Source organism: Saccopteryx bilineata, chromosome 8 (genome assembly GCF_036850765.1).
Source record: "Saccopteryx bilineata isolate mSacBil1 chromosome 8, mSacBil1_pri_phased_curated, whole genome shotgun sequence".
NCBI classification, from domain to species: domain Eukaryota; kingdom Metazoa; phylum Chordata; class Mammalia; order Chiroptera; family Emballonuridae; genus Saccopteryx; species Saccopteryx bilineata.
The window spans coordinates 89640986-89657051 of NC_089497.1; the positions used below are offsets into that span (position 1 = coordinate 89640986).

General features: G+C 44.4%; 1 protein-coding gene across 1 annotated transcript in view; it reads right to left on the reverse strand.

Annotated features, from left to right (window-relative positions):
* The window catches only part of LOC136311722 (uncharacterized), a 94975-nt gene extending 79295 nt beyond the window's left edge, over positions 1 to 15680 (reverse strand). The window contains exons 1-2 of the mRNA XM_066240821.1: positions 15453 to 15680; positions 4552 to 4623 (exon numbers count right to left, since the gene is read on the reverse strand). Of these exons, the coding sequence (XP_066096918.1) occupies positions 4552 to 4623; positions 15453 to 15680 (300 nt within the window). The remainder of the gene's footprint in view (positions 1 to 4551; positions 4624 to 15452) is intronic.
* Positions 15681 to 16066: the final 386 nt, after the last annotated feature.

The following is a 16066-nucleotide window of genomic DNA, read 5'->3' on the forward strand; positions in this document are numbered from 1 at the left end:
GAGAGAAATATGGAGGCCAACTGGGGAAGGGGAAGGGAGAATCTCCTTACCTTTCTCTGGTCCAGCAGGGTTCAGGACAGAGTTAGACTGCTGGCCTATCAACCCACAATTACACATTCAAACAGAATCAGGGAGTAAGCCCAGGATGAACTGCCACTGCCCATTGCTTTTCTGGTTGTAAGTTTGGACAGCAAAGAGGGATCATCCAGGCAGTTAGTACCCTGTCCCAGATTTCGGCACCAAATGTTGGAATCCATGGGAGTCTTAAAAGACCAGAGTAACAGGCTTTATTGAAAGGAAGAAAGGAACCCTGCCGGGCACTTATCCCGGGGAGAAGAGCACCAGTTACAGACTAGGGGCAAGTTATATAGTGTTTGGGAGAGCCTGAGGGGATACTGAGGCAAGAGTTCTGGTATGTCTAGAATGCTCCTCTGTGGGGGGCTTGCCAGCTTCTTGGAATTCTTCTGTCTCAGGGGCAATTGTCCAGTAAGGGTGAGATCTAACAGATAAACAGAACATGAAGAGGGCAGTTTGGAATTCACATATCTATCAGACACCAAACCTAGAGTAAAAAAATTACTATTAATTAGCCTAGACAGTAAAATTACAGCATAAATAAGGTATGTTTTCTTAAAATGTAAATGGAATTTGTGATTAAGTAAAGTGTAAAATTTATTGGTCATTTCAATTGGTGTTTGTAACTAAATCGTTAGAATGTAAGGCAAAAATGTAATAGAAAATAGTTTAAATCCTTTTTTTTCAAATGACCTATGGAATTAGAAAGCTCAGAATTCCCTTTATGAGGGAAGCCTCAAGCCCTAGCAGGACTGTTAGAATCTGTAAAACAATCAAGTCCACTTCAAGAAAGTGTTTCTAATTGCCTAGCTTAAGTAAGATTCTAGCTCCCAAGGAAGTGAGGAAAATTTAGACATTTTTCCCTCAGTTTCTGTTATTAGCCAGGATCAGAAAAGATACTGAGGCAGTCAACTTAGCCTTTACATAACAATCAGCTCTAGAAATTTGAAAAGAACTGTATTATAAATTTTTTTAAAATAGCATCATCAGCTGCTAAAAATAAATGAATAAAATGAGGCATTTCGGAAGGGACATTGCTCCTCCCTCAATCACATAACTCTGCCTGGCTCCCAAGATGGCTGGTTAGTCAATGATGGGTAAGATCCCCAAAAGAAGAGATGACCTACAACAGGCAGAGTTGAAGGGGGGCCATAAAGAGAAAGCTTAAAACTAGCAAAGGTGAGGCTTAGACCCTCACCCAACAATGCAGGAGCCTGCTCCCCTGAGATAGTGGCTTTCATCCACTGACCAGGACACCAAAAGCAGGGAGACTCCCTAAAACTTAGAGAAAAACCAAACAGCTAAAGATGCTACCTAAAACCAGTGGGGCTTCTAGAAAATTTTAATCACTTTACTAAAACCCCTGTTGCTAAAGGTTTATTTGCAACCAATTAGAAAACGATTTTGCCAGCAGGAAAGGAATAATTAGAAAAGCTAGGCTTAGAATCTATTGCAGAAGGCATAATGTTCGAGTGTTTAGTTTGTGCCCAAGTGAATATTAAGCAAAGTAAGAAAATTGTGGAAAAAAACAAGAAGAGAGAAACTTTTTCCAGGTAAACATTTAGAAGTAGATTTTACTTAAGTAATTGACAATAGATAGAAGCTTTTCCTACTGGGAGTAGGGCCACAGTGACAATTGTTAGGAAGTTGCTGGATAGAATTCTTTCCAGATTTAGCTTGCCCATTCTAATGTTAGGCCAGCATTTATGTCCAAAATCTTACAGCTAGTAGGAAGGGAACCCAATATTAATTAGAAACTAATTTGAAGTTACATTGTGCCTACAAGCCCCAAAATTTCAGAGCAGGTAGAACACATGAATCAAATAATAGAGGAAAAGTAACCACTCCTTTCTTAAGTACTTGCAGGGTGTAAAGCCAGTAGCCAGGGCCACCATCACAGCCATAGCTGGTTAAAGCCTGCAGTCCCAGCAGAGACACCTCGTGGACAATGGGGAATGATCCTGATAGATAAGTGAATTCCAAACTGCCCTCTTGATGTTCCGCTTATCTGTCAGACCTCACCCTTACTGGACTATTGCCCCTGAGACAGAGGAATTCCAAAAAGCTGAGAAGCCACCCCAAGGAGGGGCTCCAGACACACCAGGACTTTTGATTCAACACCCACATGCTCAAAGCCCCCCCCAAGGAGGAGCATTCCGGACATACCAGGACTTTTGCCTCAGTATCCCCTCAGGCTCTCCCAAACACTATATAACTCGCCCCTAGTCTGTAACTGGTGCTCTTCTCCCCAGGGAGAAGTGCCTGGCAGGGTTCCTTTCTTCCTTTCAATAAAGCCTGTTACTCTGGTCTTTCGGACTCCCATGGATTCTTACATTTGGTGCCGAAACCCGGGACAGGGTACTAACTGCCTGGATGATCCCTCTTTGCCGTTCAAACTTACAATCAGGGAAGCAATGGGCAGTGGCAGCTCATCCCGGGCTTACTCCCTGATTCTGTTTGGATGTGTAATTGTGGGTTGATTGGCTGGCTGAAACCCTGTCCTGAACCCCTGCTGGACCAGAAAGGTAAGGAGTTTCTCCCTTCCCCTTCCCCGGTTGGCCTCTAAATTTCTCTCTAAAAATACTCCTTTCTGGTCGAACGGTTTTCTCTGACACACCTCACGTTTTGAGGGGTTTGACTTTCAGTCTCAGTGGACTGCATGGAAGACTAGGCACCTAGCCACACCTCTCCACTCTCTCAGACTTCTCATCCTCAGAGCTCCCTGACAGGTGGTGACAACCTCTATCAGGGACGACTCCCCCACACGGAGATTCTCTCCTCTTGGGACAGTGGCAGAAGGTGGGGACGCCCCCTCTTGCTCACCTCTCTCCACTATGGGCTCTTCAGGGTCTACTCTAAGCCTTCTGACCAGACACCTCTAGGATGTCTCATAAAAATCCTCACCAAACTCGGTCTCTCAGGCCACAAACTGAAGAAATTAATCTTCTCTAACACAGCATAGCCTCAGTACAGACTAGACAATGACTCCCATTGGCCTGAAAACGGGACATTCAATTACAATATCCTAAGACATCTTGACAATTTCTGCCACTGGATGGGGAGGGCATCAGAAATTCCTTACGTGCAGGCTTTCTTCTCCCTTCTCTCCTGTCCTTAATTTCAGTACTTTCTGTTCTACACGCAGGCCATTTTTGGCCAAAGAAACCTCACCTAAAACCTCTGCTCCTAATCTTTCCTTCTCCATGGACTCCAAAACTCTCTCCTTCTCCGGCCTGACTCTCAAGGGCACCCCTCTCTTGGGACCCCTCTCTAGTCTCTCAGCAAATCTTTTTTGCTGGAGTCTCTTCCCTCCAGAAAGCCTCTTTCCTTCACTAAATCCTGTTTTCTCATTCACAGTCTCTCTCTTTCTCCTCCCCTGCTGGCTGGGGGCCTCACCCTTCTCCATTGTGTTCTTCATCCTCTCCCCCCTCCTTAGAGGCTGTGGCTCTGGCTGTGGTGCCTGTCTCTTCTCTGTCCTCTCTTCCCTCCTTACAAACTGCAGTTCTGTCTGTCTCCTCTCCGACCCCTCCTCCTTCCTTACAAACTGTGACTGTGCCTCTTTCCTCCACGCCCTCTCCTCTCTCCTCAGAGCTCTAAATCCTTTTGACCCCTCTGACCATGTGGTGCCACACCAATACTTTAACCTCCTTCTCTCCTCCTGCAGAATCTGACTCTCCTTCTTTCCATCCAGCTGCGCACACTGTCCATCCATCTGCCTTCTCTCTTCCTCCCCTCTATGCTGGCAACTCCCTGCCATCTCGAAAACCTTAAAAAAAGCAGAATTGTATATTAAACTATGTGAGTAAGTAATCTGTCTTGTCTCTTTGTCAGAAAATATCTCTAGTATAATTTGAATTGAAAGAAGTTGTTGGGCAGATAAAATGTATTATGCTCACTTTGTTAAAGATGGTGCTGCCCACGTGAGGCCGTCGCCCAGGTGATATTAAGGTGTGTTGGGGATTGTTGTAGCCTGGGGCTTGGTTTTGGGATTAAGCCTTTCCCACCCTTTTTGATGTGGGGTGGTACAATCCAATCATGCCTCAGAGAAGTGACTTTGTATTAGAGACTTCCCTATTTTGTATATTGGATTAAAGGTTTGGATTTCTACACTATAAAATAGGGGCAGAATAGGAGCTTGCGCTCTTGGTTGCTGGGATGAGAGAGCAGAGGGAGCAGAGCAGAGAGCAGAAAGAGGCCATGTGTCCAGGAGAAGCAGCCAAGATGGTGGAGTGCTGAGTGAGATGCCAGTTTGTGTAGAGTTTGTATTTGGGATAAGGAAGGAGATGGGGAACTGAGGAGAATAAGGCTGGTGAGCTAGAAACCTTTGATTCTAGGAAACTCAGATAAGTCAGTGGCTTTGTGAGCACTGAATGTGAGTGGGTTTTGGAGCCCAGTGTGTGTTTTTACTTGCCCACCGGGTGCAAGCTAGAATTAAAGACTATGGCCCACCAGTTTGTGGCTCCATTGTTTCTTTACCGAATGTCCGAATCCAATGCGAACCTGCATGGGCTGGGCGGCTGTGATGGCAGCCCTGGACCCGGCTGCTGGCTTTATAGAAGTAAAGCACTCTCATTTAAATTTCTTAATTCATAATATGTGAAGTCTTTGTTTAATGTGAAACTGTGTCTGTTTCTAAGGCCTTAAACCAGTAATTGCCCACCTCTTAAACCAGGTTTACTCATTCCCACAGACTCTCCCTGCAATACCCCCATCCTTCCTGTTCGAAAACCTTCCTGTTTGAAAACCTTCAGGAGCTTATCACCTCGTACAAGCCTTATACCTAATCAATGAGGCAGTAATTCCCCTCCAACCAGTAGTCCGTAATCTCTATAAATTATTGTCACACATTTTCTCAAACACCACTCACTTCATAATCCTAGACCTCAAGAATGCCTTCTTTACCATTACACCCTGACTCTTACTTTCTGTTTGCCTTTACCCAGACACTAATGCAGCCCAGCAACTTACATGGACTATTTTACCCCAGGGGATCAAAAACAGCCCACACCTGTTTTGGCAGGCACTAGCTCAGGATTTAGCAGCATGCAATCTCAAAACTAGTCTTCTCTTACAATATGTAGATAACCTACTCCTCTGTGGCCCCTCCCTGCCTGCCTCAAGGAGACACATTACCACCCTTCTTAACTTCCTCCCTATGAAGTGATATCGTGTCTTCTCTGCTAAGGCTCAACTTTATTCTCAGTCCCTAGTCTATCTAGGCATTACTTTAACCCTCACCACCTGAAGTCTCACCCTAGATCAAACTCAGACCCTCCACAGTCTCCAATCACCTACCACAAGGGATCAAATATTTTCTTTCCTCAGTCTAATAGGCTTCTTTAAACACTGAATTCCCAATTTTGCTCTCTTAGTCAAGCCCCTCAGTGAGATCTTCTGAGCATGGCTTTTAAGGTGTATAATGACCAAAGAAGTAATAGAAAAGGCAAATAAGGCCCAAAAGAAGTCAGGAAATACCAGCTTTTGGCTCCAGAACCCTAAGGGGTTTCATAGCATTCTATCAAGGCCCTGCTCCAGAGTGGAAAGAAAGGTCATTGAACTGAAGCCTGCCAGGCTTCCTGGCTCCATCAAGGGACACACCTCTGCTGTGGAAAAGGGACATGAGAAGGCAAGCTGCCCCTTTGCTCCATGGAGGGAGGGTTCAGTCTCTTCTAGCCCTGCTCCAGCTACCTGTGACCTGTCCTTGCCCAGTGTGTTGGGAATTGCCACTGAAGGCCCAAGGACATTGTTCACGAGCCTAAGGTATTTCTTCCAAGTAGCAGATAACCTAATCTCATTTCTTGTAAACACAAGGGCCATATACTATGCCTTGCTTGAATATTTACGTTTTATTTATCCCTCAAAGATCTCTACTGGGGGTATTGACAGTCTGAGTTTGTTACTTTATTTAATGTTTAGTATCTCCTTTGTTCCTCTTGTCTCAATGCCCCATGCCTATTATAGGCTGGGACCTGCTTCTAATTCCAGCTAGAAGCAGTGGCCACTAGGACTTAAACTCTAACTGCAAAGTGTAGAAATGTAACCACCCTTTCCCTAAGTACTTGCAGGTTTTATAGGTTACTCAGCAAATGGTTCAAAGACTGTCCAAGAGGCACTTCCAGCATTATATCATCCAAGGACTGATTTTCACAGGGACAGGTCCACACACCGTAATCCTGACAACTCACTCCCACTGCACCTTTCAACCTACCTCACCAAATCAGGAACTTTCTACTCGTGTGGGACCAACACCTATCGGTGTCTCCATACTAATTAGACAAAAACCTGTACCCTAATCTATCTCACCCTAAATATCAACCTAATCCCACCCCATGAGCCTCTTCCAATTCCTAATACACTAACCATCAATGTAAGGACCAAACGAGCTATACAGGTAATTTCTCTTCTTATTGCTTCAGAAATCTCTACAAAAGTAGATCTAGAAACAGGGGGACTGGCCATTTCCCTGTCTTATTCCTATTTGCTCTCTCTCTCTCTCTGAAGCCCAGCGAATTCGTAAACATGGAATCAGTGGTTTCACACAAACTAGGCATCTTACTATTGCCTTTCATTAGTCCAATCACTCTCCTATTTACTTTTCTAACTTTTAAACCCTGCCTCTTACATTTGTTCACTACTTTCTTACAGAACTTCATGCAGACCTTCGCGAATCAGAAAATTGGAAAATCTACCTAACCCTACACATCAACCCTGAAACCTGCCCTCATGAAGCAGAAAAATCTGAAACCCTATATCAGCAAACCTCCTAAATTCTATCTTTCAACCTCTACAGGTCCCCTAACCCTAAAGCTCTCCCATATCCTTGAAGAACTAGGAGAATAAATAGCAATCACCTCTTATCGCTTCTCAGTCTTTTTACCCTTTACATAGTGAGGGGACAGGATCGCTGGGTCTTCTTGGCTGAAGAAGAGCCTACAAACAGGCATGAAACATTTCTCTTAGCTCAAGCTAACTACTCTCTCCAGGGCTGCCAGGAAAAAATATCTCTGACTTTACCATGGAAGAACTTTCACACACACACCCTTATACAACCCTCCTTATCTCTGCATTGCTAATCTCCAAATACCTGCCTCTTTCTTTATTAAGTTCCTACAGGCCGGGATGAGAGAAATCTCTAGGATTACCTACAATCAAATGCTCCTACACTTTTATTCCCCAGTACCCCAAGGAGAACTTCATGAGGGAAATATCAAATAGGTAGGGATGACAGCAGGAAGAAGCCACCCCTCAGCCCGAGAAGTTCCCTCCTGAATGTTCTCCAAACCCTCTTCCTTTTTAACCACACATATTCAATCCTTCTAAAAAACTTACACCAATAGATTCCTGTCTCTAAAAATCTCCACGTCCTCCCATTTGAGAGGAACCAGACCAGCATGTCTCATGAGGCTCATCCAGGAGACCATGCATCACCATGTCACTCTGTCCACTTGGCACTCGCAGCAAGCAACTAACAATTATTACCTCGCAAAATTTTTTACTTCCTCACTCAGGTTTTTAGAGACATCATCTGGTTCAGACCTTACAGCATGGAAATTGATGACCTCCTTAACTGGATGAGGTACTTGGCTTGGCAAGATTCCCTTCTTGAGTTCTCTCCAGAAGAAGAAATAATTTTCCAATTTTTTTCTCCTCTTTCTCCTCATCACCCTCACCATATATTATAAAATTAATAACTGCCTTTCTTTTATATGTAACCACAGAGTTGAGAAATGATACATACGTGAATTCCAAACTGCCCTCTTGATGTTCCGCTTATTTGTCGTAGACCTCACCCTTACTGGACTATTGCCCCTGAGACAGAGGAATTCCAAAAAGCTGAGAAGCCGCCCCAAGGAGGGGCTCTGGACATACCTGGACTTTTGATTCAATACCCACATGCTCCAAGCCCCCAAGGAGGAGCATTCCGGACATACCAGGACTTTTGCCTCAGTATCCCCTCAGGCTCTCCCAAACACTATATAACTCGCCCCTAGTCTGTAACCAGTGCTCTTCTCCCCCGGGAGAAGTGCCCAGAAGGGTTCCTTTCTTCCTTTCAATAAAGCCTGTTACTCTGGTCTTTTGGACTCCCATGGATTCTTACAGATCCTACCAACCCTTGTAAGTTAACCCTAAGAAGGATGGCATGCCCTGCTCCAACCACAGATCAGAAGCTGGTTGGTCTATGCACAATTAATGCATAAAGAAACTTACTGAGGACTGCTTTAATTAGACTTAGAAAAAAGGGAAACTGGAGTAAAAGAAATGTCAGCTTGGTTGTCACTAAAGTTTAACTTTTTTTAAGTGTTCTGACTAAAAGGAATTGTATAGTAATGAAAGGTATAGGGTACAGCAATACTTTTTGAAAAAGAAAGGAAGAAAGTAAATTGTTATAAAAGTCAGTTATTTCTGAATAATTAAAATTTATAAAAATTAAAAATTGCCTCATGCACCTCATTAAATTAAGTTAAGAATTTGACTCAGGATATAAAACCAGTGGAGAATGTGGTAAGGTGGAAGAGAACTGTAATTAGTATTGGCAGCACCATTTTAAAGAGGAAAAGTCAAGCTTTCTGTCCCATTTTTTCTTTGGAAAATGGAGGGAAAAGGTTATAGAAATCTCCTGACTTACAAGGATAACTGGGTCGTTTTAGTTTTAGTTCTCTGAAAGGATTAAGGTTATCTGAAGAACTTCCTTTCCCTTTCAATAAGATACAAAATTAACATACCACCCTACACTGATTTTAGCTCTCCCTCCCTTCCTGGAATCCTGAGATTAACGTGTGCCTCTAGGCAAAGGAGGAGAGATAGACACTAACAGGTTTATGAATATATTTTGATATGTAAAATGACATCATCGTGTTTCCTTGAAAGTTTAAATGTTTTTTAAATTCCCTAGACAAATGTTATAATCTTGTTAATGATTGTGTCATGCTATCATGCTTCCCCCAATCTGTGTGTGGTCAAAGGGTATATAACTAGCCTCTGAGATCCATTTGGGGCTGCACAATTTGGGTCTGCTATGCCCCGTGTCAGTCATTTGTGGCCAGCATATTAATAAATCTCCTTTTAATAAAACGCTTCAAAATTCATCTGGACTTGGTGTTTCTATGTAAACCCATGGAAATGAGGTACAGTACTTTACAACATTTGGGGGTATGACAATATGAGAAAGCAATCAATGAACAACTAAGGAGCAGCAATAAAGAATTGATGCTTCTCATCTATCTCCCTTCCTGTATGTCTGTCCTTATCTGTCCCTCTCTCTGTCTCTCTCTCTCTGTCTCTCTCTCTCTCTCTGTCACAAAAAACACCCTAAATTCAAACCCTGATATGTTTAGGTAGAACTAAACAATAAGAATTATTTTGCAAAGAAAATTATTCAGCCAGACCAGGAGGTGGCGCCATGGATAGAGCATTGGACTGGGATGCAGAAGGACCCAGGTTCAAGACCCCAAGCTCGCCAGCTTGAGTGCAGGCTCATCTGGTTTGAGCAAGGCTCACCAGCTTGGACCCAAGGTCACTGGCTCCAGCAAGGGGTTATTTGGTCTGCTGAAGGCCCACGGTCAAGGCACATGTGAGAAAGCAATCAATGAACAACTAAGGTGTTGCAACCTGCAATGAAAAACTAATGATTGATGCTTCTCATCTCTCTCTGTTCCTGTCTGTCTGTCCCTGTCCATCCTTCTCTCTGACTCACTCTCTGTCTCTGTAAAAAATAAATAAATAAATAAAAATTAAAAAAAAAAGAAAATTATTCATAGTGTTTTCTATCTGAGCAATTATGTCATCTTTTGGCCCTCGCACTTTTACTAATACAGTGCAATAGCCAAGGAGAATAAAGGTAAGTTTGGTAAACCACATTTTGTCATCAGCAAGTCAAGAATAAGCTGGTGGCTGGTCAAGAGGCCACCTACTCAAGGCATGTGTCCAGGTTCAAAATGCAGTAGACAAAAGTGGGTCAAATCAAGATCAGATGAACATAAATGCAGCATGAGTCTGTAGACAAAATTCTTATATAAAAACCGTCAGAACTCAAATTTAGGAGTGAGGCTAATAAAAGGAACTACAGTTATCCAGAGCAGTCAAAATGAGACAGATGAAAATCCAGAGTAGAAATCTAAGTTCAAGAAACAGAAAGAAAGAGGCCAAAGTTGAAGAGAGAACCTATAAAAAAAAAAAGCAAATGAAAATTTGAAGTGTAAAGAATAGATTATTATGGTTTCTTGGGCAAAAATTTTTATCCGTAATACTGAAATTCATGGCGCATAGATGCTTACTATATAAAGGAAATTAGGCACATTATAAATTTTATTTATCACATGTCCATGTTCCCTTTACAATAAGAGTCTCACCTTATTGATGAGGATGCATTGCCAGATCCACCATGGACATTTGAAAACCTGGATAAAACAGAAGTCTATGCATATTTTTTCTATTATACATACCTATAATAAACTTTAATTTATAAATGAACCACAAGTATAATAAAAAGGGAACAATTATCATAATATATAGCAATATAAATTCTGAATGTGGCTTTACTCAGTTATGTTTGAATGAGTCTCATCTGGAAATCCCGATTGAAAGTTAGAGTCTCAGCCATTTTATCTTATCAGAAAGTAACTTCATCAAAATTTCCTAACAGCGTTGTAGGGGAAACAGCTGTGTTAGGTTTGCTCGCAGGTTTACTGGCTGCAAACTCTTTGTGCAGTTAGTGCATGAGCACGTTTCAGTGCTATTATGAGAATATAAATGCTTCCTCTCAGGGGCAAGGAGATCAGATCACACCGTATCACTGAGAATTGTAGTTGATTTCTGATCCCTCACCCTACACTGTGAAAAGCAGGTTTTCCTTTCCCTTTGTTGTTGTTCCTTTTTTTTCCTTTTCATTCTTCTTTTGGCTTGCCTGTCTTTGTGAGCCTATAATAAATTGATACGGCTCACTGCTTACCAGCTCCACAGTTCCTTTAGCATCTGACCAAATTCACTGCAAATCTGCATGGCCACAGCCACTGGCCTTACATCTGGAGCAGCTGGCATGATTCAGGTCAGATTGGTATGGAGCCACCAAACCCTTGAGGAGTGGTTGTTGCCTCCAGTGTATAGTTCCCCATGGTTCTCCTTTTAAGGGCCATAGGTCAAGTGTGTTTTGCAACCCTGCAAGAGGAAACAAGGAGTTCTGTGCCAGAAGCTGCCCAAGGTCAAGAGCTCCAGAGTGAAGTGCAGTCTGAGTAGCAACAACAACAACATAAGCTGGAACAATCACTGGAGAAAAAGCAGCAGGTCTGAAAACTGCAGGTCTAAGAACTGCAGGTCAGGCTACAGATTGAGAACCAATGACAGGTTGAACTGGAGCATGCCCTGGAGAAAGAGACTGACCACTCTCAAAAGCTGCAGTGTGAGAGGCAGGCTGAACACAAATGTGCCTGGAACTGGATTAGTCTCTGGAGAAAGGAGTTATAGGTTTGTGAGCTCCAGTTTTTCTGGGAAGCAGAACACTGGCACTGACTGTTGGTGGAGAAACAATTGTGGGTTCAAGAGCTCAATTCTCAGCTTCAGGCCAAAAGCTGGCAGCCTCAGGAGCCAAAATGGTTGCCAAGAAAGAAAGGAGCAGCACCTATGCCAGCAGAGTGGCTCTGAGTTGGTGGGAGTAGGCATTTTCAACTCCTCTTCTTCTGAGGATGAGGAGGCTCAGGCTGAAGCTGTCATCCACAGACTCAGAACCTGGCCAGTGCTCACTCAGAAGGTAAAAACCCAGCAGCCAATAGTCTTTCAGGGGCAGCCACAGCCTCCTCCCCAGGTAATGGAGCACTCTGTGGTTTGGCCTTACACCCAGGCAGAGCTGATGGACTTGCGGGCATAATTTAGGCAGAAACCTACCAAGCCCCTGGTATCTTGGTTGCTGTGGTTGTGGGACATAGGGGTTGATGGCATCATGCTGTCTGAAACAGATGGATAAATTGGCCACCAGTACCACTCATTCCTCCTTGAGGTAGCATCTTCAGAACTGCCAGGATAACTCAGGAAACTGTACCCTATTAGAATGGGTGATGGCTGCTATTCATACAGTCTGGCAGAATGCTGGGGATTTGCCTGGAGCAGTGAGTAGGTGACATTGCTATAGTGAGCTAGTATAAAGAATACTGCTTTCCACCCAGGGTCCCATGGGCTAGATGAAGAAGTGTTTACCGCAGTTATGAGAGATCTTATTCTCTGCAGTGCCCTATCAGCCCTTTTTGGTTCACTTGTGGCTATCTTGGGCCCCTATGTGGGGCAGCCCATCAACACAGTTATGTAGATGGTAGCAGATTTGCGGGATCTGGAGGCAGCTTGGGATCATAAAGTAGTGAGGGCTGCTACCCATGCTGCACCCCTGACTAACAAGGGAAACTGCCTATAAAGTTTACCTGAACACAAATATGGGTAGATTTGATTGTGGCTGAGGCAGATAGGGAGAAATTAGATGACAAGGCTAATAAAATTCTTTTGGAACTTTGGCAGTGGCTTAAACCAGAACAGAGCTTTCAGCTGCTGAGACTAAAGGCCCCAGGAGCTACCAATAAAACAGTTGGTGCGTGGGTGACACAGTTACAATAATATATGATGGAGAAAGTCAAGGGAGAGGAGGATCCCCAAGACCCATTGTTCCAGTTTGAAAGGGGGAAGGCTGAGGGACCTGTCTAACAGGGAGAGGCAGGTTCTGGAAGCCCCATGTGGAACTAATAATCCACCTGTCCCCTTGTAATGTACAATGAGTGTTGGCCTTGGTGGGTACGGGTGCAGAATGTTCCCTCTTCTATGGCAATCCAGAGCAGTTCACTGGGACCCCAGTGGCCACTGATGATTATGGGGGCCAAATTGTTCAAGTGAAGCCAATAACTATTCCATTGGGGATAGGAAGACTGCCTCCTAAGCCATATCAGTTATATGTATCACCTATTCCTGAATATATTTTGGGGGTAGATGTCTTACAAGGATGGTGGTTGGAAACCACAGCCAGAGAGTTCCAGCTTCAGGTCTGATGTGAAGGCAGTGTTGTGGGAACACACAGCACATTCCCCCTTGCAATTACCTGTTCCCTGGCATGTGACTAGCATGAAGCAGTACCAGGAGGCTATGAAGAAATCACTGGGACAGTCCTTGAACTAGAAAAGGTGGGGGGATTATCCAGCCACTGCACCACCCTTACAACTCCCTGGTATGGCCTGTGTGTAAACCAGACAGAACCTGGCTAATGATAGTAGATTGCAGAGAAATTAATAAAGGTGTTCAATTTCCTGGTGGATTGGCTAAGCCAGGGGTAGTCAACCTTTTTATACCCACTTTTGTATCTCTGTTAGTAGTAAAATTTTCTGACCGCCCACCGGTTCCACAGTAATGGTGATTGGTGATTTATAAAGTAGGAAAGTACCTTTACTTTATAAAATTTATAGCAGGTTAAAGCATATAATAATAATTACTTGCCAAGTACTTTATGTCAGATTTTTGCTAAGCTTGGCAGAATAAATCTTTATAAAACAACTTACTATAGTTAAATCTATCTTTTTATTTATACTTTGGTTGCTCCACTACTGCCCACCATGAAAGCTGGAGCACCCACTAGTGGGTGGTAGGGTCCAGGTTAACTACCACTGGGTAAGCCACGAGTTGGTAACATACCACTTTGTGGCAGATTGGGCTAATACCTTTTTCTCTATTGATATAGCTGCAGAGAGTAAAAACCAATTAGCCTTTAGTTGGGAAGGGAGGCAATGGACCTTTACAGTGTTACCCCAGGGCTATTTGCATAGCCCTACCTTATGTTATAGAATAGTGGTTGCCAACCTGGGTAAATGAAAACAGCCAGAGGTGATCTTTATGTACCATTATATTGCTGATATTAAGCAAACTAGTGACTCTCTTCCAGAATTGGAGCAAGCAGTCCCTACCCTGCTATCCCATTTGAAAGCATGTGGCTGGGCAGTCAACGAGAACAAATTATAAGGACCTGGGTTATCTGTTAAATTCTTAGGAGTTGTCTGTCAGGTAAGACAAAGGTTATCCCTAATGCAGTTATAGATAAGATCCATGCATACCCCATGCCTGCTATGGTAAAACAGTTACAGCTCTGTTGCAGTACTGGCAAGCATTCATAGCCCATTGGGCTCAGTTCCTGCACCCCTTACACAACCTTATTTGAAATGGAGTTCACAGGAACTGGACTGAGCAGGCACAAGGTGCATTTGCAGAAGCTAAGAGAGCTGTCATGGCAACACAGGCCTTGAATGTGTTTGATCCTGCCAGGTCCTGTGAGCTGGATGTCCATGTAACCCCTGAGGGGTTTGGATGGGGCTTGTGGCAATGCACAGAGTACCTATGGCAACCTATTGGGTTTTGGTCCCAATTGTGGAAAGGCGCTGAAGTCCGTTACTCATTAGTGGAGAAGCAGCTGGCAGCTGTGTATGCTGCCCTCCTGACCACTGAGAGTATTACAACTACAGCTCCAGTTACAGTCAAGACAACAGACCCTATTGCATGATGGGTGAGAGATGGGCAACGGAACCACGCAGTAGTATGGCCATAAACTCCACCCTGGCCAAGTGGGGCGCCTACCTGCAACAACACTGTGCTCCTAGCACCAGCCCATTGAGGGCAGAACTACAGGAAGTCTTGGGTCCAGTCACCTATGCGACCTTAGAGTCAGGTGCAGCTGGGGCTCAGGATGCCCATCCTCAAGGATGCCTGTTATATTGATGGTTTTCAATGGTTCCAGCAGGGGCCAACCAGTCAAGTGGATGGCTATAGCCTTTCATCCCGTCACTGAGGCTATTTGGATAAACACAGGTAGAGGCCAAAGCAGCCAATGGGCAGAATTAAGAGCTGTTTGGCTAGTTGCCCATAATGAACCTTCACCTCTGGTGATCTGTACTGACAGCTGGGCTGTCTATCGTGGACTGACCCTTTGGATTGCTGCTTGGCACACTAACCAGTGGATGGTAATGCACCATCCACTATGGGGTCAGGCCATGTGGCAGGACTTATGGGAAATAGGACACCAGAAGCAGGTGACAATATATCATGTCACAGGGCATGCCCCTCTAGCCCATCCTGGGAATGATGAGGCAGACACCTTGGCAAGGGTGTGATGGTTGGAGACTGCACCTGCAGGTGATGTGGCACAGTAGCTTCACCGGCGCCTGCTCCATGTGGACAGAAAACTATGTGGGTTACGGTTAAGGCTTGGAACTTGCCTGTGTCCTATGCAGAGGTACTTGCAGCCTGTGAGCAATGTTTAGTATGTTTCAAAGAGCACCCTCGGAGACCACTGGTGTCACCTGGACAGATGCAGAGAGGGTGTGTTTCATTTACACAGTGGCAAATAGACATCATTGGACCCTTACCAAAGTTGACAGGTACCAGTATGCAGTCACTTGTGTAGATACTGGCCCCGATCTACTTGCTGCTTCCCCACCCATAATCCTGACCAGAGGGCAGATATACAGGCTCTGGACCACCTGAGTGCTACATACAGGCGGCCGCTGGTCTTTGAAAGTGACAATGGTACCCACTTCACAGGTTCTAAGTTGAGGCAATGAGCTCAAGAGCTGGGGGTGGACTGGAAGTACCATGTTCCCCACCACCCCCAGGCTGCTGGTATCATTGAGTGGTATAATGGACTCTTAAAGCAGGGACTGCGACAGGAGGGGGATACCAGCTCCCTTACTGGATGGACACGCCACTTGTGGACAGTACTCCTAATTTTGAATGAGATAACTCCATGGGGGGGGCTAGGGGGGATGGTCCAGCTCTAGTAGAGGCCCTCCTGCATCGGGCAGCTGCCCTCATTCAGTTGCAGATATGCATCAAAGACATTTTACTCAAGCCAGGTTTTGGAAAGCAGGGCAATGTGCTCTTGCCTGCCCCAGCAGCCCTTCTTAAAGGCCAAAGACTTCAATTAATATGGCCCTGGACTGTACAGGCCCCTCATCTATGATGGCACTATGGGGTAAGGAGC